The sequence below is a fragment of the Anabrus simplex genome, chromosome 2 (genome assembly GCF_040414725.1).
Source record: "Anabrus simplex isolate iqAnaSimp1 chromosome 2, ASM4041472v1, whole genome shotgun sequence".
NCBI lineage: Eukaryota > Metazoa > Arthropoda > Insecta > Orthoptera > Tettigoniidae > Anabrus > Anabrus simplex.
The window spans coordinates 741825220-741851402 of NC_090266.1; the positions used below are offsets into that span (position 1 = coordinate 741825220).

The 26183-nt window shown below is 37.6% G+C and overlaps 1 protein-coding gene across 1 annotated transcript in view; it reads right to left on the reverse strand.

The window, feature by feature from the left end:
- Positions 1 to 24705, reverse strand: part of Vps16B (Vacuolar protein sorting 16B) — a 138745-nt gene extending 114040 nt beyond the window's left edge. Inside the window, exons 1-4 of the mRNA XM_067139420.2 lie at positions 24436 to 24705; positions 24026 to 24137; positions 10747 to 10836; positions 5017 to 5105 (exon numbers count right to left, since the gene is read on the reverse strand). Coding sequence (XP_066995521.2) covers positions 5017 to 5105; positions 10747 to 10836; positions 24026 to 24137; positions 24436 to 24522 — 378 coding nt within the window. The 5' untranslated portion in view covers positions 24523 to 24705. The remainder of the gene's footprint in view (positions 1 to 5016; positions 5106 to 10746; positions 10837 to 24025; positions 24138 to 24435) is intronic.
- Positions 24706 to 26183: the final 1478 nt, after the last annotated feature.

Here is a 26183-nt window from a genome sequence, read left to right on the forward strand (position 1 = left end):
GAACACCACCAACAACATTTGCCACGTATCTCCCTTCAGCCAGTAAAATTCTTTCAAGAATAAAATTTACTGTATCTATCTATTCAATACAATTCATAGTTTATAATGATTAAATTCTACATGAATTACATACACTTTTCAGGTACATGTTTTGCCCTTTTTGGGCATCTTCAGCCTATTGACAATCTTAAGGTGAAGTAATAATAATAATAATAATAATAATAATAATAATAATAATAATAATAATAATAATAATAATAATAATAATAATATTTGCTTTACGTCCCACTAACTACTTTTACAGTCTTCGGAGACGCCGAGGTGTCAGAATTTAGTCCCGCAGGAGTTCTTTTACGTGCCAGTAAATCTACTGACACAGGGCTGTCGTATTTGAGCACCTTCAAATACCACCGGACTGAGCCAGGATCGAACCTGCCAAGTTGGGGTTAGAAAGCCAGCGCCTTAACCGTCTGAGCCACTCAGCCCGGCTTAAGGTGAAGTCCAAGGCCTTGTTTAAGTAAAACATTTGAAGTTGACACAATACAAAATTATCTTATCCTAAAATTTTTTTTTGTAAAATGTGTACATTAAATAAAACCAAAATTTATGACATGAATACAATAATAATTATCTCATATTAAACTAAAATTGTCCAAAGCAAAAATTGGATCTTCATCAAATTATTGGATGAATCATTAGGTTAATGAAGTTTGTAAAAAGTACAGTAGTAACCCACTTAACTGAACTTCGCTCAACGGAAACCTGGCTTAACCAAAATGCTCTGGCAAAATTGTATTTTAATATTTTGTTTTTACCCTCTCGTTCTCAGCCGTCGATATTTGTAATTCTCTTGCTATATGTGCTGAGAGCTACTAGACAAACCCTATTTTTTAACAATAATTATGTTATTGGGTTTACGTCCTACTAACTACTTTTTTGGTTTCCGGAGACGTCGAGGTGTCGGAATTTAGTACCGCAGGAGTTCTTTTACGTGCCAGTAAATCTACCGACACGAGGCTGATGTATTTAAGCACCTTCAAATACCACCGGACTGAGCCAGGATCAAACCTGCCATGTTGGGGTCAGAAAGCCAGCACCTCAACCGTCTGAGCCACTCAGCCCGGCGAAAACCCTATTTTTATACCATGACTTATATACCAAAATGCACGTGTAGCATAAAACAAAACAGTTTCTTACCATCTAGTTCGTTCCATAATAACTTTTTTCTTGAACAAGCAAGAATTATTACTATTATTATTACTGTATTATTTCCCATGAAGCTTATGTAGACTGTGGTTAACGTTGCTTCAGTTGCAGGAGTTTCATCTGTTTACTGCTCGGACTATACTGCAGCTTCTGTTAGGAAACCAGGGAAGTCCAGCGACTCTTCTCCATTCATATTTTTCTTTCATCCTAGGTCGTTCCACTGACCTTGCGGTTTTATTGTTTCATTACTTCAGATTGCTTCGCGCTTGTTGAACAAAGCAATGAATCTACACCAGCTGATTAAACGGTGGCGCAACACAGCTGCACGACAGCGCAGCACCAAGAAAAATCAGAAGAAAATCACTGATTTTATACAATGAGTGACATTATGTAAACATTTTAATATTAATATACAGTATGCACCTTTGCTTAACAGAGTTTATGCATTTTTATTTCGACATTTAACCTACGAAAATATTTACAATGTGTCATCTGAAAAACGCGTCAACCAAACTGACCCCGTCCCCTTTATTTCGGATAGACGGGGTTCTACTGTATGTTCATCCAAAGGGGCTTTTTTTACAAAAAAATAGAATAAGATCATTTTGTATTGTATCAAGTTCAAATGTTTTACTCAAACAAGGCCTTGGACTTCACCTTAAGATTGTCAATAGACTGAAGATGCCCAAAAAGGGTGACTGACACATGTACCAGAAAAGTGTATGTAATTCATGTAGAATTTAATCACCATGAACTATGAATTGTATTGAATAGGTGGATACAGTAAATTTTATTCTTGAAAGAATTTTACTGATTATCATCTTCAATGCAGTGTCAGTTGTTTCATCCATAGAAACCCAGATCTCGTTACCAGCGACGCAGGATCGTATTCTATTTAAAACATCTTCGTAACATGTAGTCACATAATTCTTGCAAAGTGTTGTTGCATTCCGAATGTGCTGATTAGTGTATTTCTTCAAAAAATTCCTGAAGTGCTGATTATTAACCCTTAGGCTTTCAAGGTAACGATCTATTGGTACCCACGGTTCCTGCGAAAACTGACATGGTGACGATTGATTGTTACCGGCCTTTGTTGTTATTATTTCGTTATTTACATGCTAGATAGCAGCATTTTGCACGGAATAAGAAGAGCACACTTTTAAGTCATATTATACTCCGCAGGAACTCCCGACTATCCGTATTTATCTATATTCTTAGAGTTTCAAACATGTGCTCACTGGTGTTTGGTGTCATGTTTACATCTCGTGGTTGGCGGCAAACATGAGAGCATTTCTCTCTGTTTTTGTTGATACTGATTATATAGTGAAATTAAGCAGTATTATGCATTAAATTGAGTTTACTTGCTAGTTCATTAAATTAAATAGTTTTTTAGGTAATTAGGTACATACTGTAAGCGAAGTGTTAGATACAGCCTAGATGGCTATAGTACATTTAGGTTAGGCCTAGTTATTTATCGTGTGCGACATGGCGAAGAGAGTTAATTTAGCTGACGATATAACTGAATATCTTTACAATTATTCAAGTGAACTGAAAATGAAATGTCGTATGGCTTTTAGTGCCGGGATATCCCAGGACGGGTTCGGCTCGCCAGGCGCAGATCTTTCTATTTGATTCCCGTAGGTGACCTGACCCTCGTGATGAGGATGAAATGATGATGAAGGCAGTTATTCAAGTGATGATGTTTCTTTGTCCGAATCGGAAAGTGTAGACGACGATAATAATAATAATAATAATAATAGTAATAGTAATAATAATAATAATAATAATAATAATAATCCAGCACCTCCAGTAAGAAATGTGTATTTTATACAAAATGGCCGACTTTTTTGAGTGATCAAAATAACAATTAAGTAAAAGGTTCCACCTGATCGATACATTTTTATCGTAAGTTTTTAATGACATAAATTTAGCCGAAGGCTAAATAATAAAAAAGTATCGATCAGGTGGAACCTTTTACTTAATTGTTATCTTGATTACAATATCGATACGAAATGAAGTGGATAGTATGTAATTTTTTTGTGATACATCACTTTACATAATTTAATCTATCCTTGGATCTAATGCACACAAAACCTTGATATTTACCATGCTAATAAACAAGAATACGACTTTTCTATTAACATCAATCACAAATTTGTGCAATGAACACCATTTCTCAGAACTACTTCAAAACTTCCAAAATCTGAAACTTGTAACTTTGTTTCCGCATTTGTTTCTTAAAATCGAACCCTTCTTGTTTAGAGGCACGACTTACATGCAGTGATAATAAATTATATATACTCTATATGTTTACAAACTTTCATGTTGGTATCTTTACTGGTGTGTCTTCCATGTAATTTTAAAAGAAATGTGTGCATAGTGAGGTAAATATGGCTGACGGTTTTCATACAACCATCAGCTGAGAGCTTGAAAGAGAAAGGGTTAACTTTCTCCAGTGGTGTAACAGAAGACATCATCACTGCACATAAATGCTTGTTAAAATCTGAAGTTCAGCTAGTTATAGACGGTGACAAAATTCCCTGGATTAGGAGATGTTGACTGTTCTGTGATGTAACATTTCAAGCCAAATTATTATTATGTTCTGCTGTAATGCAGTGTTGTTCAACATTAAACCGCTTTTTAGATTCTATTTTAATTTCGCACAGCCTACAGAACAGAATAGTGCCATCTGTACTGAAATGATTATCTCCTAACTCTTGCACAAATACTCGTAATTTTTCACTTATCGAACCGTTAGTTTTTGGCATAATGAACTGAGAGTATTCGTGATCAAACACACACACAGTGAAATCTGTCCAGGAACTGAGCCCAGTGTACTTTTCTATCACCCCCTTCTCCTTTGGCACCACCGAAAAAGACAATTCTACCTGTTAAATTTATTTACGGAAGCTGTTGACCTTGGCACAAAACCTGACAATAGCCATCCGCAACTCTCCTTATGCTTCCTTTGCATCTGTAGCTTTCTACTCATCTGTCTCTTTCTATAGAGCTTACCTTCCTAATTCACATAAATATATATTTCTAAGACAGATAGTTGTAAGAATTTACAAACAACAATTAGGAGATGTGAAAAATCCGTCTTTTTAGAAGACTGGAAGCAGGTATGCGAAAATGGAAGAAAAGAGATGACAAAAATACGAAAATTTATGGGGAAATATGACTGATATGAAAAATTACCAGATAGTGACAAAAAATGATAAAAAAGGCCAAAATATTACTTTACATGACCTGTGAAAAATGCACAATTTCAGTCACCGTAGATAAAAATATGCTTAAGATATATTTTCCATGGAAATAATTTAAAGAAAAAAATATGACCTCATAAACAGCCGGGCCCCAGGTATAACAATCCATAATGGAGATTTATGTATGTATGTGGTTCTTTTTTTTTTTTTTTTTTTTTTTTTGCTAGTTGCTTTACGTCGCACCGACACAGATAGGTCTTATGGCGACGATGGGACAGGGAAGGGCTAGGAGTGGGAAGGAAGCGGCCGTGGTCTTAATTAAGGTACAGCCCCAGCATTTGCCTGGTGTGAAAATGGGAAACCCCGGAAAACCATTTTCAGGGCTGCCGACAGTGGGGTTCGAACCTACTATCTCCCGAATACTGGATACTGACCGCACTTAAGCGACTGCAGCTATCGAACTCGGTGTATGTAGTTTTTGCATGCATTCACACAGCACTAAACATAAGTTATCTTGCACTTGCCATTCCATCTGATCAATACTAAAAATGTCTTGAGAGTGTTTCCTGCCCCTCTGAATTCAACATATGAAAATTGTATTTACCTCAACTTTTCTCCTTAAAATTCTAACTTCTTCATCAAGGCTAATAGGTCCTTTTGCTTCTCTTGGATAAGGGACTGAGGCATCTAAAACTGGAGAAGTAAACGGAAATTAACAAATCTTCCAGAAGAAATATATCCAAACAATATGCAACAAAAGAAAATCATCTTATGCTGACCCATAATTACTTCTTCAAGAAAAACATACAGATAATTAGAAAATAAGTGTTTTCACTAATTTATCACAACCGATAACATTATTTATGTCTGAATAATTTCACTTTTATTAATCATTCATTATTTTGTAAAATCAATATGGAGATTCATAAAGTTAAGTGCATCACATTACATATTTTGTCCAACTTGTTGGCTGAATGGTCAGCATACTAGCCTTCAATTCAGAGGGCCCCGGGTTCGATTCCCGGCCGGGTCGGGGAGTTTAACCTTTGTTGGTTAATTCCAATGGCCCGGGGGCTGGGTGTTTGTGCTGTCCCCAACATGCCTGCAACTCACACACCACACATAACACTATCCTCCACCACAATAACATGCAGTTACCGACACATGGCAGATGCCGCACACCCTCATCAAAGGGTCTGCCTTACAAGGGCTGCACTCGGCTAGAAACAGCCACAAGAAATTTTTAAAAATTACATATTTTGAATACGTCACTAAAATTCCCTTTCCCTCTTGTTAAAAGTCGCATGTATTTGCAAGCATCCAAACAATGTATGAAGAGAAAAATTTGCAGAACAACATAGAATCTTACAAACAGTTTCGATGTCGGCATGTAAAAGATCTCTGGTGATACATTTGGTATTTACCTGACAAAATTAATTAAATCTCAGCCATAGACGCCCAAGAGAGATCCGGTTTACTCTGTCTGCCATCTAGCGGACCTAGAGTAAAACGGAACGTCGAAATTGACGAGCAGACAGCCAGATGGCGTCAAATCGAAATATCTGCAAACGGTAGCTGGGGCCATACGATGATGATTATTATTATTATTATTATTATTATTATTATTATTATTATTAATAATAACATTCTAATATAAGTTGATCATAAGGATTTGAGCACTCAATTGAAATATGATACAATGTTAAATCCATTTTATATGGTACAAAATGTTATCCTGTATATATTTATACCAGATCAAATCAAGAATATTTAAGCTCACTCTGATGAACTAAGCAAGAGTATGATTAAATAAACACACACAATGAAAGCACAATGACTTTAGACATGAATACAAACCATATGAATCAAAACAATCTGAACAATACAGATGGCTATTCAAAAGAAAGAGCCAGATCAAATAGATTTGCATTATGGGTCAAAACAGATCCAGTAAGTGACTCCACTAAAGAAAAATTTGAACTAGTATTTTAAATGAATATCACATATGATATAGAAATAATTTCTGATGTGAATCTAAACAACTGCACTGGTCTGGGTTATAAAGAATAAGTTTCTATCACATCCTTCTAGTAAAAAGGAATTACAATGGCTTTTGCTCATCTCATACCACCCATGCCCAGTGAGCGTTCTTCAAAGGCACAATTAATAATGAAAGAGAGGCTTGGGCATACAGTGATCTACAGTTGAGCAATTCCTGCATACTTTTTGATGTCATATAGTCTACTTAACAAATCTGAAAGATATCATACTGCCAACATACAGAGGAGTTATGAGTCGCTGTACGAAACTACACGGTTGGTGGGGTTCAGTGTTCCTGCTGTGCAGAAAGACTGCAAAGAATGGTTTGGAGAAGGATATACTACACAAAGAGAACATTCTAGACATTTAATAGTGACAACACATTGTACAATGCCTTAAGCAACAGTTAGTGAGTGTTTATTACAGTATGGCCTGTGTACCTATCATCTTCCCTGAAGGTTATGAATGGCATGTCATTACAAGACTGCCAGGATGCAATGACACATTGTGTTACACATGTTAGTGAATTCCAAAATGATATATTTACATCCAATTCCATTTGTATTGTATGCCAACATACGAATCTATAATTCTGACCATATTGGTCACTGTTGGTCAGTACTAACTGTTATCAACCAATGTGATTTTTCTTTCTCTTTGATCTGCCTTGTCAATATTTAGCAAATACAATGTTTATTTATTCTCTATATTAAAACATGAGAACATGTTTCAAGAACATAAACTGTCTTCTTCGGCACATAATTTAAAATCACTTAGCATTTCTGAGAACCTATTAGAATAATATCACTCCTATTTACTTAAAATTATCTAAACTATGACCTTGGAATTCTAAATACAATTTTAACACCAATGTGTCTAAAATCTTCCAATTAATATTGCAAATCTAAAAATCAGATGTGAATTAGTGCACTGTTGGTCAGAATTTGCGTGTGTATATTATGTGTTAAAACTGCATTCGCCTTCAGCTTTACAACTACCATATCACTTGTCTCTTGATGCATTTCCAAGCCCTTGTCCCTGAAGTGTTAAAAGGAGGAATAATGTGCCCTTACTCTGTTTACAATGATGATTAACAAAGCATGTCCAATTTCTAGTAGTGATAGTGAAATTATTAAGCTTGCCAGGAATAATGTAGCTCCTTCCGTAACTGTAAGGAGAAAATGACACAATATATTGCCCTACCGTGACTCATGAAAATATGAACCCAAAACGAAAACTTACTGACTTATGTTCAAATGCAGTGCCTCTGGAGAGACATATTGTTGTTTGCGAATGACATAGTGATCTGGAGAGTCAACAATATAGAACTGCAAATACAACTAAAGACTTTAAATGACAATAATGAGAAATATGTTATGAAAATCAGTGTGGAAAAGAGCAGAACAGTGGTGATGACAAGAGGTGAAAGAGAAGGAATCATTAGTACCGGAGGACAAAACCTTGAAGTTGTTGAATACTTCAAATATTTGGGAAGTTAAATAATACAAGATGTAAGGTCGGATAAGGAGGTCAGCAGAAGGGTACAAGTGGAAAATACGTTTTACCAGAATGTAAGGAACTTGGTGTGGAACAGAGAAGTTCCATTGAAATGTAAAGAGATCATGTAAAAGATGTACAATACCCCTATATTAACATACACATCAGAGACTTGGATACTGACAGCAAGAGTAAATTGAGCCCAGTGAGATGAAGTTCTTAAGGAATATGGTAGGGAAGACAAGGAGAGACAGAGTAAGAAATATTGAGGTCACAAAAGAAATAAGGGTAGGAAAATTGAGTGATATGATGGAGAAGAATAAATTGAGATGATTTGGACATGTTATGAGGATGGAGGAGGGAATGATATCAAAACAAGTGTTTTTGGCTAAGATGCAGGGGAAAAGGGCAAGAGGAAAGCCCAGAGCAAGATGGATAGACTCTGTCAAGAACAGTGTAAGAAAAAAAGACTGGAATGGAATACAATTACTGAAGATGAGTGGTGGAAGGAGATGCAACGGTGTAGTACCATCAACAACTCGACCTGGCAGGAGCTGGACAAGGGGAAATGAAAATGATTTCCAGAGCATTTATAGTGCAATGCACGACAAAGGTTGTAAAGTGTGTGGACATAACAGTAAATATCTATGATTTCCCCAGGTTCAAGAAATTCAGTTAGAATACACCATCTGTATTCCAAGACAGTACCCATAACTCTACCTTTGATTTCTTCTTTGTGAATTCCTATGGTGGCATTCCATACTCTTCTGTTTTGTTACTAGTTCATAATGATGGAACTAGCTTACATCCTTATCACAATACTAAATAAAAAAATCATCCCCTTCATTTTGATCATTCTGAAGAAAGTCCTGAGCAATGTTTCTTTCTCGAACATCGTGGTCTTTCTTTTTGACAACATACACTTGTAATCATTTCCTCCAATGCATTGTGTCCTGAGCCTCTGTGGCTCAGGCAGCAGCACACTGGCCGCTCACCGCTGGGTCCCGTGGTTCAAATCCCGGTCACTTCATGTGAGATTTGTGCTGGACAAAGCAGAGACAGGACAGGTTTTTCTCCGGGCACTCCAGTTTTCCCTGTCATAATTAATTCCAGCAACACTCTCCAATATCATTTTATTTGTCATTCATTAATCATTGCCCCAGAGGAGTGTGACAGGCTTCGGCAGCCGGCACAATTCCTATCCTCGCCGCTAGATGGAGGCTTCATTCATTCCATTCCTGACCTGGTCGAATGACTGGAAACAGGCTGTGGATTTCATTTTCAGTTTCATTGTGTCCTATTACAAGTTTTTCTGGAAATCCAGTCACACATCCATCCTCTTTAAGGATGTTGTCAACGCTTCCCATGCTGCATTCAGTTGAGGGAGTTTGGGGGGGAAGGGGGTGGAATGCAACAAAACTTATCCTGGATGCTTGAGTTCCTATCCTTGAAACATTTTACCCATCTCCCTACATACACATTTCTTCTTTAACAAGGAATTCAATGACAGCACATTGCCGAAAAGAAACATTACAGTCAGTTATTTTATAGCAACTAGCATTGTTCACACAACTGAAACTAATACCATAATGGTACCTCAACGTACTGTATGAAGTCTGTAGATTGCGAAGATGCACTTGGCTATATTATATTGATGAATTCCATTTTTTATTTTTTATTGTTGTTCATTAATTCCAGTATGACCCTCATACTTCATCAGGATTGACAGGAAGGAATACAGCTTCTATCCAACCAGAGATTAGGTCCTGTCTTGAGTATTGTTATTATTTCCAATTTCCACAACAAACATAAGGAACTTAGGGATATACTGGAGTTTGCTCTGAAAGTACACAACCTCTATACAAGAAGACCCTTTAGGAACTGTTATTCAAGTGTCTAAAATTTCAAGGGCTAACACATGAGACACAACAGCTGTGGAAACCAGCACAACTCAATCTGGATATACCAGCAATCTTCAGCAAGACAAGAGAAATAGAAGGAAATATTTATTATTATTATCATCATTTTTTTATGTATGTACCAGTCATACAACTTATTCATTTATGCTCAACAGCTGGAAATTATTTCAGCAATTAAGAGGGCTTAAATTCTGTGATTACTGAATATGCTATACATTACTGTAAAAAATAACTTGAAGAGTTTGTTTATAATAAATATCAGAATTAATTTCTCTGAGTGTTAAGGTGACTGCTTGACTGTCAAAACTCATACCCTCCTTAATGTAAGGTTGTAATGTACTGTATATTCTCTAATATGTCTTTCTTTTTCATCCCATTATTTTTTAACTACTTTATCTCTCAACCTCTTAAATAACTTTTACTTTAGTTTCTTGTCAGTTTCTCAGCCAGTTGTCTATTTTTTGTTTTGTTTCCATCTAGGAAGTGTTTATCTCATTATTTAATTTAATTTTTTTTAAAGACACATCTGTGGCATATACCAGCCAATTAAAGGCCTTGTCCTGGCAAAGCATGACAAACATTCTACGCTTGGCTTTCACGGCCTATTTCAATTTGATCACCATTACAAATAAATTGTAAACTTTTCATGTCTAGACCAACCAGAAACAAAGCCCATGTCATTAATTTAACTCAAACTAGATAACACTGAGAATGATGGTTTCCAAACAAACCTTGAGTCCTGATGGAGTATCTTCCTATATCACAGGAAAATGATCAATATTTAGAACTTTTCTAATTGACATGCATGTAAATATTAAATGAGGATTTGATAGCATTTAAAATTAATAAAACATAAAGAAGATGGTTCTGTCACTTACTGCAAGTGAGTGCTTTGTCCGAGATCAGCACACTAAGTGGAGCTGAGAAGGTCTGATGATCACCCGACACAGTCACCTGTGAGAGAGACCCTGAAATAAACATTTCTTTTCTTTAGAACATTCATTCACAAAAAATGTAAAATTCCTTTATTGATATGCATATAGAGAAGCAAGAAGTATATACTATGGAATAACAAACTATTAAAATTTAATTTAATAAAATTTTCATAGAATATTGCTACCCTAGAAAATCTTTTTAAAGTCATGACCAAAGATATCTTTGCCAAAATTCACTCAGACTTTTTCTTTCGGTGATGAAGCTGTCAAGACCGATGATTAGACACACTCAGGTTTTTAAAAAATGATTTCAAGGTACGAGGTGTAGAAAAGAACAAGGTCACAGTGCGAGTTGCAAATAGGAGGTCGTGGGGAGACAAATTTACTCACAGAAACTTGTATAATTAATGCTGAATGTTTCTGAACATATGGGATAAGTGGTGTTTGACAACACATACTTGGTAAAATAACCTTAAAATGGGACAGAAATTAAATAATGCTCAGTTTTTTATTGGGAACCAACCATAAGTAAACGTCTTAAAAGAAATGTAACATACGCAGACCCAAACAACCATGTTTTTTAAGCATGTGCTGACAGAATGTATAAGTAATAACATGGACAACAAACACTTGGAAGTAAAATGGCTCCACCTATTCAATACTTAGCAAGTGTAACAACTGTTAATACGGATCATCACAAAATTTTTATTGTATGACTAGCTGATGTACCCGTGCTAAGCTGCGGGATTCTCAGAAAGACTGACTTGGTGGTTTTCCTAATTGAATTCAACATAGGTCATTACAAAAACGTCAGTAGGAATGTAGCGATTGAAAGCAATGTTATCATATAAAATACTCGATCAAATGAAAAACCGCACACTTTCTCACTTTCAACGAACAGTACTACGGTAGGCATAGATATCAAGGATAATTAAATAAAAAACCACCTATTCAATACTTTCCACATTTAATGTGGTTATTATCTACATGATTTTATGTAGACTATTTGGTCAGGTACATGTTTCACCCATTATTTTGGGCATCTTCAGCCTGTAAACAACCTTTAGGTCAAGGCTGAAGATGCCCAAAATAATGGGTGAAACATGTACCTGACCAAATAGTCTACATAAAATCATGTAGATAATAACCACATTAAATGTGGAAAGTATTGAATAGGTTTTTTTTATTTAATTATCCTTGATATCTATGCCTAACGTCATCTTCAATACGGAACAATAATGAGAGTTGTTACTTGTAATAGCAGTACTACGGTGCCGATCTAAGAGTCCAAAGTTCCAGAGCTGGAATAACCAGGTCACAGACTGCCGTGAACACTTCTCTGTCATTATTCCGTTAAATATGCACACTACTCATTCCAATCAGTGGCTCAGAGTAGGGATTGTATAGCTCGAATACTATGATGAACCAGTGTGTTACGTACCAGATATATCAGAAAATGTATGAACCAGAGGAATGGCATGCTAAAGAAGAAAGTTATCTTACACCCCAACTACTTCCTACCAATATACAGGTAGGCTGTTACAGTCGGTACGACCAGGCGGGTTGGCCGTGTGGTTAGGGGCGCACAGCTGTGAGCTTGCATCCGGGAGATAGTAGATTCGAACCCCACTGCCGGCAACCGTGGAGATGGTATTCGGGAGATAGTGGGTTCGAGCCCCACTGTCGGCAGCCCTGACGATGGTTTTCCGTGGTTTCCCATTTTCACACCAGGCAAATGCCGGGACTATACCTTAATTAAAGCCACGGCTGCTTCCTTCCACTTCCTAGACCATTCCTATCCCATCGTCGCCATAAGACATATCTGTGTCGGTGCAACATTAAGCAAAAAAAAAAAAAAAAAATGGTATTCAGTGGTTTCCCATTTTCACACCAGCCATACCAGGCTGTACCTTAAAGCCAAGGCCGCTTCCTTCACACCACTATTCATTTCCTATCCCATCGTCGCCATAAGACATACCTGTGTCGGTGCGACGTAAAGCAAATTTAAAAAAACCTTTGTACACTGCAGTAATCCTATCTATCGGGGATGAGAGGAAACAGAAGACAAAAAGCACATCATAACAAACAATGGTCAATGTAATGTTATTGTTGATAAAGTTTATGAGCTTTCTATATTGCAGGCCTTCACATTAGTTTTCTTTTGACTCTGTGATATTAGAGTGTCTTACAAAATTATTTATATCGTAGACTGTAGTTCCTTATTCTCAGATTTTACATACCGATTTTCACTAAATTCTATTTACCCATTTTCTCGTGACTCGGCGCTGATATGGACCTAGTAACAAAAATCGAAATTCATGAATAGCTCCGATTATATGCGGTGCGGTAACAATGTATAAGACATAAGTGATCGGAAATTTAATAAGTTCTTACATAACTACTACTAACTTACGACATAACTAAAGTTATGTTAGTTATGTAGTATTTATCGATACGACCACTAATAAATAACTTATTTGAGAATTACATTTCAGACCTTCCCCTAAACTACCATTTCACTCAGCGTGAATAAAATAATTTGTAGCCTAGATTGCAGTGGTTCATCACCCGACTTCACATTCCGATTTTCATCAAATTCTCTTCAGCCGTTTTCTCGTGATGCCTGTACATACATACATACATACATACATACATACATACATACAGACAGAAATTACGGAAAAGTAAAAAATGCATTTTCTTGTTACTGTGGACATCACCGATACAGAAATACCATTCTTTTCAAATTCTGAGCAATGTACAGACAAAACTCTTATTTTATATATATAGATGGACAACAAATATATAACAATTTATGATCATATGATTCATCTCAGAGTTTTTTAAGTCTATCTAGTGAATTTTGAATTTATGAAACAATACTGAAATATTGAAATAAAATCAAGAATAGTATAATTAAAAGAAACATGGCCTGGAACACAGTTAAGGAGGAACAATGGTGATCGAATAGAGGAAGATGGAAAGGTGCCATCATCATTCCAACCCAGCAGGAGATGGACGAGGGAAATGGATGATGATGACGATCAGGGGCGAAGCATCAGGGGAGATAGGGTAGACAGCATGTACCCCTAAAATTTTGTGAACGAAAAATTGTTTAGTAAATTCAATTACTTTTATAGAACATTAATTATTTCCAAATACATGAATTTATTGTGTTCTCCGCTTCACTTATTTTTGACTCACTTCGGCACTGCTCAGGCTCACGTCAGTTACACGAAGCACATAGACGAAAGTAGATGCTGTCCATTCTGTGCATTTTCCTTTTGATTTTCAAAGCTTTCAGAGCAACACTAACACTATCTGTAGGTGCTGACTGTGGAACTACAGTATTACTTTCCTAGAGAGAGATTTCTCCGCCCAGTAGACAGACTTTTCTTGCTAATTGCTTTACGTCGCACCGATACAGATAGGTCTTATGGCGACGATGGGACAGGAAAGGCCTAGGAATGGGAAGGAAGCGGCCGTGGCCTTAATTAAGGTACAGCCCCAGCATTTGCCTGGTGTGAAAATGGGGAACCACGGAAAACCATTTTCAGGGCTTATGACAGTGAAGTTTGAACCCACTATCTCCCAGATGTGAGCTCACAGCTGCGCGGCCAAATTGTATGTGGTTAAGTGTAAGAGAGGGCCAAGAGCCCTAACTTCGCCACTTAATTAATAAATAAATAAATAAATAAATAAATAAATAAATAAATAAATAAATAAATAAATAAACAAACTCGCCTGGTATAGACAAACTTAACAGTGTCTCTTCTTGCTCTCATTGGCTAGTATCTGGAACTCAGTTATAAAGGTGCTCTTATTGGCTACCATCTCAGGCATGCTTTAAATGTTATTAATTTGAATTCACTTTATTATAAGACACATCTAAAAATAAAATAATGATATAATAATATTCAAATACGAAGTATAGCAAACTTACACCTAATAAATGAATGACAGGCTCAAAACCCTTCAAGTACATGCATTTTCTTGCCAGCCAATATTAGTCGCAGTACGGTATTATAACGGAAACGAACAGTTACACTTTCAAAGTTACGAATGTGGTATGAAATGTGAGAGCAAGGTGGCTAACAGTGTATGCATATGCTAGTGTATTATAATAAAGTGATAGGCGTCAGTACTAATTTTGCATTATATAGGAATAGTTACTGGAGATAAAATATAAAGTGCTATTCTTGTTTTCTCGTGTGGCAGTTTGTGTTTATTCAGGATAGGCCTATAATGGCTTCTGAATTTAACAGTCCTGACTTCATTTGAGTTGTGTATTTACTTAACAATGGTATTTCCTCCTTGTTGTTAGAACAAAAGATAACAATAAAAACATTACAGAAACGGCCTGACCTAACGTTATCACAACAGGATAGTAAATTTATTCAAAAATTTCAGAAAAGCTGGTAGTATGATAAATATTAATGGTTGGGTGGAACTGGTAAAGGTCATGGACAAAAGTTGTGATTTTACTGCCTGATGTTTGGCATTGACGGGGAAGATTCTTGGCGCAGAACGGGTGTAAACTCCATAAAAAATTTAGAGGAAAAAAGCTAAAATTGTTGGGACAATGCCATTTCAGAGGGGCAGAGACTACAGGCCATAAAACACAATGAAATGGTTACATAAAACAGGAAAATTGTGAGCAGATTAGTAAATATTGTTTGTCGCTATAGTATTCAGGCATTGCCATTCAGGGGTCATCGAGAAAGTCAATGTTGTTCTTTATGTTCATTTAATAAAGGGAATTACTTGGCTACTCTTGATTACTGGTTTCGGAGGAATCTTTCATGAAAAACCATTTGGAACCAGAAAATGTCTTCAAAGGTACTTCGGGAGCCGATGACCTAGATGCCAGTCCCCTTTAAACAACAAGCATCCTCATCACCATCAAAGGTACTTCTAGTGACATACAAAATGATTTGATTAAGGCTGTTACTGTTGCCGTTCAGGAACGTATTCCAAAAGAGATAGAATTAGCTGAATTCGTTTCTGTCCAAGCTAACAAAAATACAGATGTTTCCGTTAAATCACAGTTAAGTATTACTGTGAAGTATTGTGTAAATGGAAAAAGTCAAAGAATGGTTTCTAGGCTTTTATGACGTTTCTGCTCACGAGACTTGTAGGGGTTTAGCTGATGTCATAATCCCAATTCTGAAAGAATGGAACATTGATGAAAACAGACTTGTATGTCAGACGTATGACGGGGCTACAGTAACGTCTGGCCATAAAGGAGGTGTCCAGGCAATTGTCAGACAGTCTTATCCTCATGCCATCTTCGTACATTGGTGTGCCCATCAACTCAATTTTGTTCTTCCTTATGCTGCGAGAACTCCAACAGAGGTGAAATTGTTCATATGCAATTTATCTGTCTTCCACAGATTCTCCTCTCATTCTTCAAGTCATGCAGAATTGCTGAGAGAGCAAAGTTTTCAGCTTCTTCATCCTCCTACCAGATGGAATTATCATTAATCACAAATTTTACACAAGGAGTAATTTTTAATACCACCTATTCAATACAATTTATTCCACTATTGTGTGGTCAAATACACATAGAAATTACCAGAATTTTAAAGCTACATGTTTCGCCCACTATTTATTGGGCATCATCAGCCTCGTTCAATCTTAAAACACACACTGGTCTGAGGGATCTTAACAATTTACAAAAAACTTACAGGTGTTGATACTGTCGTTGGATAATGATTGCAGCACAAAAAATATTGAATAAAATAGATACCGTACATATACTAAAATCACTTTGAAAAATTAAAACGTTGGTCTAAAAGTAATTGTGTCACATTGTATTTTAAAAATAATCCATGTCTGATACTGAAATGGATCTTTTTGATTAAAAGCTTGAACAATATATACCACGCCTGGGGAACAGATTATCAAAACCAAGGCTTCACAGGATAAGAATAATACAGTTAAAAGATACAGTATTTGAAGAAGTTGAAGGCTAATATTTAAAATTAGGATGAAAATACATAGTCGAGTTAGGGGCGGTATAGATTAAGGCATCTTGGAATGTTGGATGAAAATCGTAGTATGTCGAGAAGTGCTAAAAAACATTGAAGAATTTGTCGAAAACGCTGCTAAAATTATCCAAATAGAAGAGGGTAGGTCAAATGACAATTTCGTGTAACCAGAAAATGCCTCAGTTTCCCACCAGGCAAATGATTAAGGCCACGGCCGCTTCCTTCCCATTCCTAGGCCTTTCCTGTCCCATCGTCACCATAAGACCTATCTGTGTCGGTGCAACATAAAGCAACCAGCAAAAAAAGAGACTTGAAAATGTAATAAATGCACATATTTTGAGTGAAATATATATCTGAGATAAAATATTTAAATGTTTTACTTAGAGAACAGTTGTCAAACAGATGGATTTTTTGAATGTGCTTTATTGCTGTAATCCTGTTAAGGAAGATGGACATCAAAAGGCATATGAAAGATCTCCAAAGAGTGCAAATGTGGATGGTTCAGTAGACTAGTGGTATAAAGGACAAAAATATTATAAATACAAGGGTCAATAACAGATGTGTCGGTTCCAAGTTCATACAAAGATGTAGCGAGCAAAGAACTAACTGCATAGTCATCAAGGTGGTGTCTGTCTTTTTTTTTTTTCTACCACTGGCTTTACGTCATACCAACACAGGTAGGCCTCATGGCAATGATGGGATACGAAAGGGCTAGGATTTGGAAGGAAGCGACCATGGCCTTGGTTAAGGTACAGCCCCAGTATTTGCCTGGTGTTAAAACTGGAAACCATGGAAAACCATCTTCAGGGCTGCCGAAAACGGGGACTGAACCCACTATCTCTTGAATGCAAGCTGACAGCTACATGACCCAAACCTCGCAGCCACTCGCTCAGTCGTGTGAAAGAATTCTATAATAACAGTGACAATGTTGCTGTTTGCCTGGGAGAAAGGATTTTGTTTCTATGATGGAAAATGGAATCAGGGTTCATAAACAGAAAGGTTTGGTGTTAGGAAATCTTAAAGAAGTGTATAAAGATTATAATTTAGAGTTGAAAATAGGACTATCCGAATTCTGTGAATTGCAACCAAAGACCTCAGTGCAGACCATTAGCCAAAGAACTGGACAAGGCATGGTACTTGCAAAGAAAAAGTATTTCACTAATAAATTTCTAATGCAAAATTGTGTAAGTCTGCCAAATCGAGCCTCACTGATGCAACATAGTGATTTGCACATCAAATTATTGCTGAGTATCAATCAATCAATCAATCAATCAATCAATCAATCAATCAATCAATCAATCAATCAATCAATCAATCATCTGCATTTAGGGCTGTTTCCCTGGTGGCAGATTCCATAACAATTGTTTACCTAGCCTTTTCTTAAACGTTTTCAAGGAACCTACCACCTAGTTGAGTATCTCGTCTCCTTCACTCTCAAGCCTTCCCATTCCAAATTTTGCAACATTTTCGTAACACTACTCCATTGTCAAAAATCACTCCGAACAAACTGTGCTGTTTTCCTCTGGATCTTCTCCGGTTCTCATATCAGGTAGCCCTGATATGAGTCCCACACACTGGAAACATACTCTAATTGGGATCTTACCAGAGATTTATATGCCCACTCGTTTACATCCTTACTACAAACTCTAAATACCCTCATAACCATGTAAAGAGACCTGTAACCTTTCTTAACAACTCCATTAATATGATTACCCCAATGAATATTAACACCTAGGTACTTATAGTGATCCTTATGAGGTACTATCTATCACCTTTTGAGCTACAGCTGTTCATATGACGTGTCATAAAATGATGCTTTTACAACCATTACAAAATAGTTCAGCAATTATATACAGCCAAGAACCTGAAATTCCCTTTACCCTGCTTTGGTATACAGCACAGCTACGGGATATATAAAATGCTGTGAATACCCCAACATAAGGAGACAAAAAGACATCATCTGAAGCACTCAGAGAAATCCCATCTTCCCCAGCATGAACCTTACCTTATGAACCTTTTCTTTTTGCTAGTGGCTTAACATCGCACTGACACAGACAGGTCTTATAGTGACGATGGAATAGGAAAGGGCTAGGAGTGGGAAGGAAGTGGCCATGGCCTTAATTAAGGTACAGCCCCAGCATTTGCCTGGTGTGAAAATGGGAAACCACGGAAAACCATCTTTAGGGCTGCCGACAGTGGGATTCAAATCCCCTATCTCCCGGATGCAAGCTCACAGCTTCGCGCCCCTAACCGCACGGCCAACTCGCCCGGTTTATGAAATATATAACAATTTGAAAATAGAAAGTGCTCTATATACCACCCACTACTTTAATGCTCACTATGATCATTGTTCTCCCCAGAAATTTTGGTCAGCCAGGTGGCAGGAATCAGTAGCAAGGCAGAAATACTACGATGATAAAATTCCTTTCAAGGCATTAACAATAATATCGGAGAGGAAAACATTAACTGAAAAATTGAACTACTTTAGTGTTATTATCACAAACAAGACATAAGAGTATTTTGAACATCTAGTGCCGGGTTGAGTGCCTCAGACGGTTGAGGTGCTGGTCTTCCGACCCCAACTTGGCAGGTTCGATCCTGGCTCAGTCTGGTGGTGTTTGAAGGTGCTCAAATCAGCCTCATGTCAGTACGTTTACTGGCATGTAAAAGAACTCCTGCGGGACTAAATTTCAGCACCTCAGCATCTCCGAAAACCGTAAAAGCCGTTAGTGGGACGTAAATCAAATAACATTATTATATTACTGAACTTCTAGTGTTGTACTGCTCATTCGTAACCATGTACCACTGGGGTTTATCACTCAGTTGTGGCAGTGTGTGGTGGTGGTGATTATTGTTTTAGGAGGAAATACAAAAAAGGCAACCATCCTCTATTAATATTTATCTGAATGAAGAAGTGGGAGGGGTCTGACACTTCAAAAAATGAATGTATCGGCCCAAGAGAAACAAGGGGCACGCAGGGCATGAAAATGAAAGATTCCCTAGGCCTCGTGACCTAACACCGTCGGGGTCTAAAACGAACAAGGTTTGACCAAGGGTGGTTGGATAAGATATATGAAAGTGAGGAGTCTGGCACAGGCAAGTGGACGCGATGATGATGATGATGATGCTTGTTGTTTAAAGGGGCCTAACATCTAGGTCATCAGCCCCTAATGGTACGAAATGAGACGAAATGTTATGACAATTTAAAAATCCATATTCCTCCACTGATGAGAATTCGAAAACGTGAGGACGAAGATTGAATGGATGGATATGATGTGAAACAATCAGTGGATCTGACCCACAATGCCCCACATTCCCAGAAACTAGCGTTAAACAATAGTATTACTGACCAAGGGACTGCTTCTAAAGCACAATACTAAATCAAAGATGCTTGTAGTCGAAACGGGTCCAAAATCCAGGTCATCATAATGGTACTAATCACTAGGAAAGTAGAACCATGGTATTTGTCATGTTGTGATACTAATCAAAAGTAGCTTAGACTCGCGATATTCCACATATTATGGTACCATTCACAGGTAATGTAATGCACACATGTAACACAGACCTATGGTGTTTCGCACATAGCGGTGCTATTTCCAAGCAACGCAAACCTACGGCATTCCTCACATAAGTGGACTAACCACAGGGACCTGCACTATCCTGTGGTGATCCCCACATAGTGGGTACTAAGCACAGACAAGGCAGAACCATGGTGTCGCTCATATAGGGGTACGAATCACAGGTACTGTAAAATGCACCCTGAGCCAGACACTGTCGCTACTAATCACAAACCTATTTTGTACCCAACATAGTGGTTCTACGCGCAAGTAAAAGTGACCCACGGTGTTCCCTGCGTGATGGTACTAATTACAAGTAGTCTCATGGTTCTAATTTGATCATCCCTTGGTCACCCATTTTAGTTGCCTCTTATGACTGGCAGGGGATTCCGTGGATGTATTCTTCGTCTGTGTCCCCCACCCACAGGGGGTTGTGTGTTTGGTCCGTGAGAGGTATTTTATTTCCCTCAAGTCTGCTGGCAAGCCAGTTAGGACCCCCCCATCTGCCATGTGGGAGTATCACCTCTCTCCCTGCTACGCCAGTGTAGTAGGTTAGTGGCATGTGGAAGCAATGCCGGGACTCAGCTAAGGGTCCCTTGGTCGCCAACCCACGCTCCCAATTTAAAAGCCCCTGGGGACCCTTTTAGTCACGTCAAACGAGAGGCAGAGAATACCGTGTGTGTTTTCTACCCCCCTACCCACAGGGGAAACACCAATGAGTATGTGACATCATGCGGAATGGAGTGCTTGCATGTGATTCCATGCTAATCCAAACACTACTCGCGCACAACACTACATGACAGTCAAACTAAACATTTAAATTTCTACGTAAATGATGCAATTATGCTCTCAATAATAAAGATTTATCATATAATGAACATTTTTACAGTATTTATGTCTTAATTTGGAGCACCCAATGATTCAAATATGTATTAATATTATGTAACTAGCACATACCTAGGTTATGTTAGCCAGGCAGTCTGTAAAAATGACAGGGCGGTATGCCCATTAAAAAGGTCCTAAGGAGAACACTGATGATAGTGAGGTACCATAAACGAAGTCCGGCTTCATGGCTAAATGATTAGCGTGCTGGCCTTTGGTCACAGGGGTTCCGGGTTCGATTCCCGGCAAGGCCAGGAATTTTAACCATCATTGATTAATTTCGCTGGCACTAGAGCTGGGTGTATCTGTCATCTTCATCACCATTTCATCCCCATCATGACGCGCAGGTCGCATATGGGCGTGAAATCAAGACCTGCACCTGGTGAGCCGAACTTGTCCTTGGACACTCCCGGCACTAAAAGCCATACGCCATTTCATTTTTTACCATAACCGGAAACTGCCAATGGTTTTCCTATAATCGCATAGCCTTTGTTGGTGTTATCTGAGGATCCAACCAGCCTCTGGGCTGATGACCTGACAGATACTATGTCATAATTGGTCCTAGCACTACAGTATGAGATTCAGCATTTTTAATCTTCTGTGATTCAACAGAAACTAACCACTGATGACTAATGGCAAAAAAATTAATACAGGAATTTAATGCAATTAGTTTGAATGAAATGAAGCATCAGTGTGTGTTAAAAGGGCAGGTAGGTTAGTTCTCCAGCAATCAAGCACATTGCATGTTCTCTCCTATGGCCTTATTGTATTACCTTTACTCAATTTACAGAATTCTGCTAGAATTCTCTTGCCATTACATTCTGCTACAATTAGATACTGTAGTTGCTTTCTTTTTAACTTAGGTAGCATACTAGTAAAATAAGTATAATTCATAAATATTTACAGAAGATCCTTGCAAGTTGGTTGTTCCATCAAAGGAATTCATTTATATACCTACATGGTCAATTTAAATAAGAACTTATACTTCGTTCAAATTACAGATTATTAAAATTGTAATAAAGAATGATACTAATGTCCCTTTCAAATTATCTTCAAACATTTCAAAATGCTACTAACTTTCTGGATAAAAAGATGCCGAACACTGATTACAGAGTGTATAAAAATGATTTTAATGCAATAGTTAAATCTAGGGTGTTGTACAGAACAGAGCTCTCGGGAGGTGAAAAGACATTTCCACACTTGATGCCATCACAAGTAAATTTGCTAAAATAATTATGGGATTACCCAGTCATATGGCAAACTGTGTAGTGAGAATGATGTGCAATGATGTAAGTCTACAGGGAGATATTGTTAAAAAAAATAATTAAGTATTGGCTAAGGCTGAAGTTAGGATCAGGTGGCAATAGGAATGGGATACTACTGGGAACGGGATTGCATAGAACAGCAAATAATTTGTAAATAAAAAGAAAAAGAAAAAAAAAGGTAGTTCTAAGAGTTAAGGATATTGAAAAGCAACAAATTGCTTCACAGTGTAAAAATAAGAGGTCATTAAGAGAATGTTGAAATGTAATTGAGAGAATGAGGACAAACTTAGATAATGTTACCAAAAGGGAAGGAAATGAGGGGCATAATATGGTGGTTCATGGGGCATACTTAAAGCTGAGAGACAAAATGGAGATGAAAATAAATGTTTACTATGTTCTAAAGAAATGGGATCGGCATATCTTATAAAAGACTGTTTAAAGACAAGGGAAACAAGAGAGAAATTTAGATATGAGCAGAATATGAGAATAACTGATAACAAAACCTAGCTGAATAAGATCGTAAATTTATTGCACAGAGAGTGGATGCACCCGGGAAGAATTGCAGACTATTCACCATTATTAAGGGAATGTGGAGAAGTAAACTGATGGAAGGTAAAAAAACTGATACATGCTAGTTACAGAATTGTGCCTAAGGCAACCCAGACAATATGATTTTGTTGAAGGCTAGAGCAATTATGTATGTAGACTAGGCTATAGTTATAGCATAGGCTATAATTAATTTACTGTTGTAATCTAATTAGTCTCCATGTTTTTGACAGTTAATTCATTTTAGGTGTCAGACATGGTATGGAGGGGATGACTACTGTGGTGACATCTTTGTGGGGGAGAGGAGTCATGTTTCCAAGATATGTGTGACCTCTATACCATGTTTGAGAAGTTTCATTTTTTACAGTAAAGTTTCTAACACTCCTTCCAGGCCATTCCTTCTCATTTAAATTTCTAAATCACTTACACGTGTTAAATTTCGGTTAGGCCTAATAATATTTTCTGGACACTTTATTTTTTATTTGTGTCTTTACTGCATGTTTTTTAAATTATGCTATAGGACATGAACTTTTGTAAACTGCATGAATTAAAACATAAGATTAAATGAACAATACCCTCTCCCGATTCTGTGGTTTCCTAGATTATTGGAGATGGGTAATATCTTATCATTTTTAAATGGCCCTCCTTAGCAACTGACTCCTGAAGACACACTTCAAATCACATATATTCCAAATCATCATACAGAAATTTATTTTTTTAAGTGTAATGTTGGTGACAGTTAAAAGACAAAGTGTTTCTGCCTTGGGAGTCAGCCGCTGAAGAAGTCATTCAAATACATTTAGCACTCCAAATTGGATATTTATTTACCATTAAAATCAGTAATAAAATAGGTAGCCTATGTTAATTTTTACCATCACAACGTGAACTGACATTTTCTTCAGCATGAATCTCGAAGTTACCCTTATTTGTTCAGTTCGTACATGGGCTTATATTGAAAGAAAATGTAAACGTGATCAGTTACCTGATAACGAATCAACGCACTGGTATGCATTATGCCGCCCCATTTCCGCTCGAACTTGTTGAGATAAACGAGCAGTACCACTCATAGACACTCCACACAGTTGATTTCCATACTGGAATCATTAAAATCCAAAGAAAAAATTACTTGATAACCTGAGGGCTACTATTTATTCACACTGTTATTGGATAGGGAGGAAGGCATAATAAAGTGAGATAATGAAAACGTATGAATAACATGCCTTCTACACAGAAACAAAAATGTAAGGTTAAGTTAGTCACCATAACAGATATAATCGCTCTTTACTGGCAGTATCTGTATGATAAAGGTAAATAACACTATCCAGACCTCAGAAAAAGATTTATACAAGACGTAGATTTAGCCAAACAGATCTTTAAAGTGCATAAACACACCTCTTCTTCCTCGAAATTGAAAGCTCGGGCTCGGGTTTTTGTTTCACTATCATTCCAGTATTCTTCATCTTCACCATGTCCTGCCATTATCTTTTGACAAGATATTATATAACTTCAAGGAAAAACAAATATGTACCAAAAACATCCAGTAGAGTGCGAATTAAATCGGAAACAGTACAGTGACATGGAAAGAAACACATAATCAAACTAGCGGCAGATTAAGCTGTCAAACATGAAAAAAACTTATTCCGGTTCCGGTTACAGGAAAGCCAACATACGACCAAGAAAATGCTATGACCTATTCTATTCTCTTTGGCTATGACCTTTACACTCGCTGATCACGTTCGTTGCTAGAACTACCACTAGATGGTACTCAGGTAGCAAATTCGAAAGACCGCAAGGACAAGGAGACCGCAGTGTGCGGCACCGATCATTTTTTGTGTCAGCTGTCTTTTTTTAAAATATATATACCTACAGAAGATAAAGCGTTTTGAGTAATTTTATAGTTTTTCAGGAATCAACATTCGCTCTGCTCCATGGTCAAAACACGCAGTATATTTCAAGGACTGAGATGAAATAAAATGGCGTGTGGCCTCCGAAGAGGCCTTGTGCAGGTCTTTTGATTTGACTCCCATAGGCGACCTGCGCGTCGTTGTGAGGATGAAATGCTGATGAAGATGGAACATTCCCCCAGTCCCCGTGCCAGGGGAATTGACCAATTATGGTTAAAATTCCCGACCCTACCGGGAATTGAGCCCGGGACCCCTGTGACCAAAAGCCAACACGCTAACCATTTACCCATGGAGCCGGACAAGGACTGAGGTCATAGGCTGATAGCTCGAAAATTTGTAGGAAATTAGTTAACGAGCAAATGTTATTGTAGATTTGTTTCGAAATATTATTAAATAAAGAATTTTCGAGAAAGTAACAGAGTTTATGCTACAGTATTTCCCCTAAATACATTTACAACACGTTAAACATTCAGGTAGTAGGGTGTTCACTTTCAAATTTTGAACATGGAGGACATTCTGTAGTCTAAGTGAATGGAATTGCATGCTATTTTTCCCGATTTTTATTATAACCCATGTGGATCTATTGTGTTTTTCTTCAGTTTTCCATGTAATTGTTGTAATTTGTACAGATACGAGTAGGCCTATTTACGGTTAGATCTCCAAAATGGGCAAATTAGCGTCCAACATGTCCGACTCGTTGGCTGAATGGTCAGCGTACTGGCCTTCGGTTCAGAGGGTCCCGGGTTCGATTCCCGGCTGGGTCGGGGATTTTAACCTTAATTGGTTAATTCCAATGGCCCGGGGACTGGGTGTTTGTGCTGTCCCCAACATCCCTGCAACTCACACACCACACATAACACTATCCTCCATCACAATAACACGCAGTTACCTACAAATGGCAGATGCCGCCCACCCTCATGGAGGGTCTGCCTTACAAGGGCTGTACTCGGCTAGAAATAGCCACACGAAATTATTATTAGCGTCCAACATGAGTTATTGCCGGATAGAAGAAAATTAGCTCCAGACTTTCCAACTACCTGCCTCTTACTCGGAGGCCCCAAGTTCGATTCCCAGGTAGCTCATGGAGTTTTACCTAGATCTGCGGACTGGTTCGAGGTCTATACAGCCTTCTTGAGAACAATTGAGGAACTACCGGACGGTGAGATAGAGAAAGAAAAGAGTAACGGCCGAGAGCATTCGTCTTGCTAAACACACGTCACCTCGTAGGCCTAATTT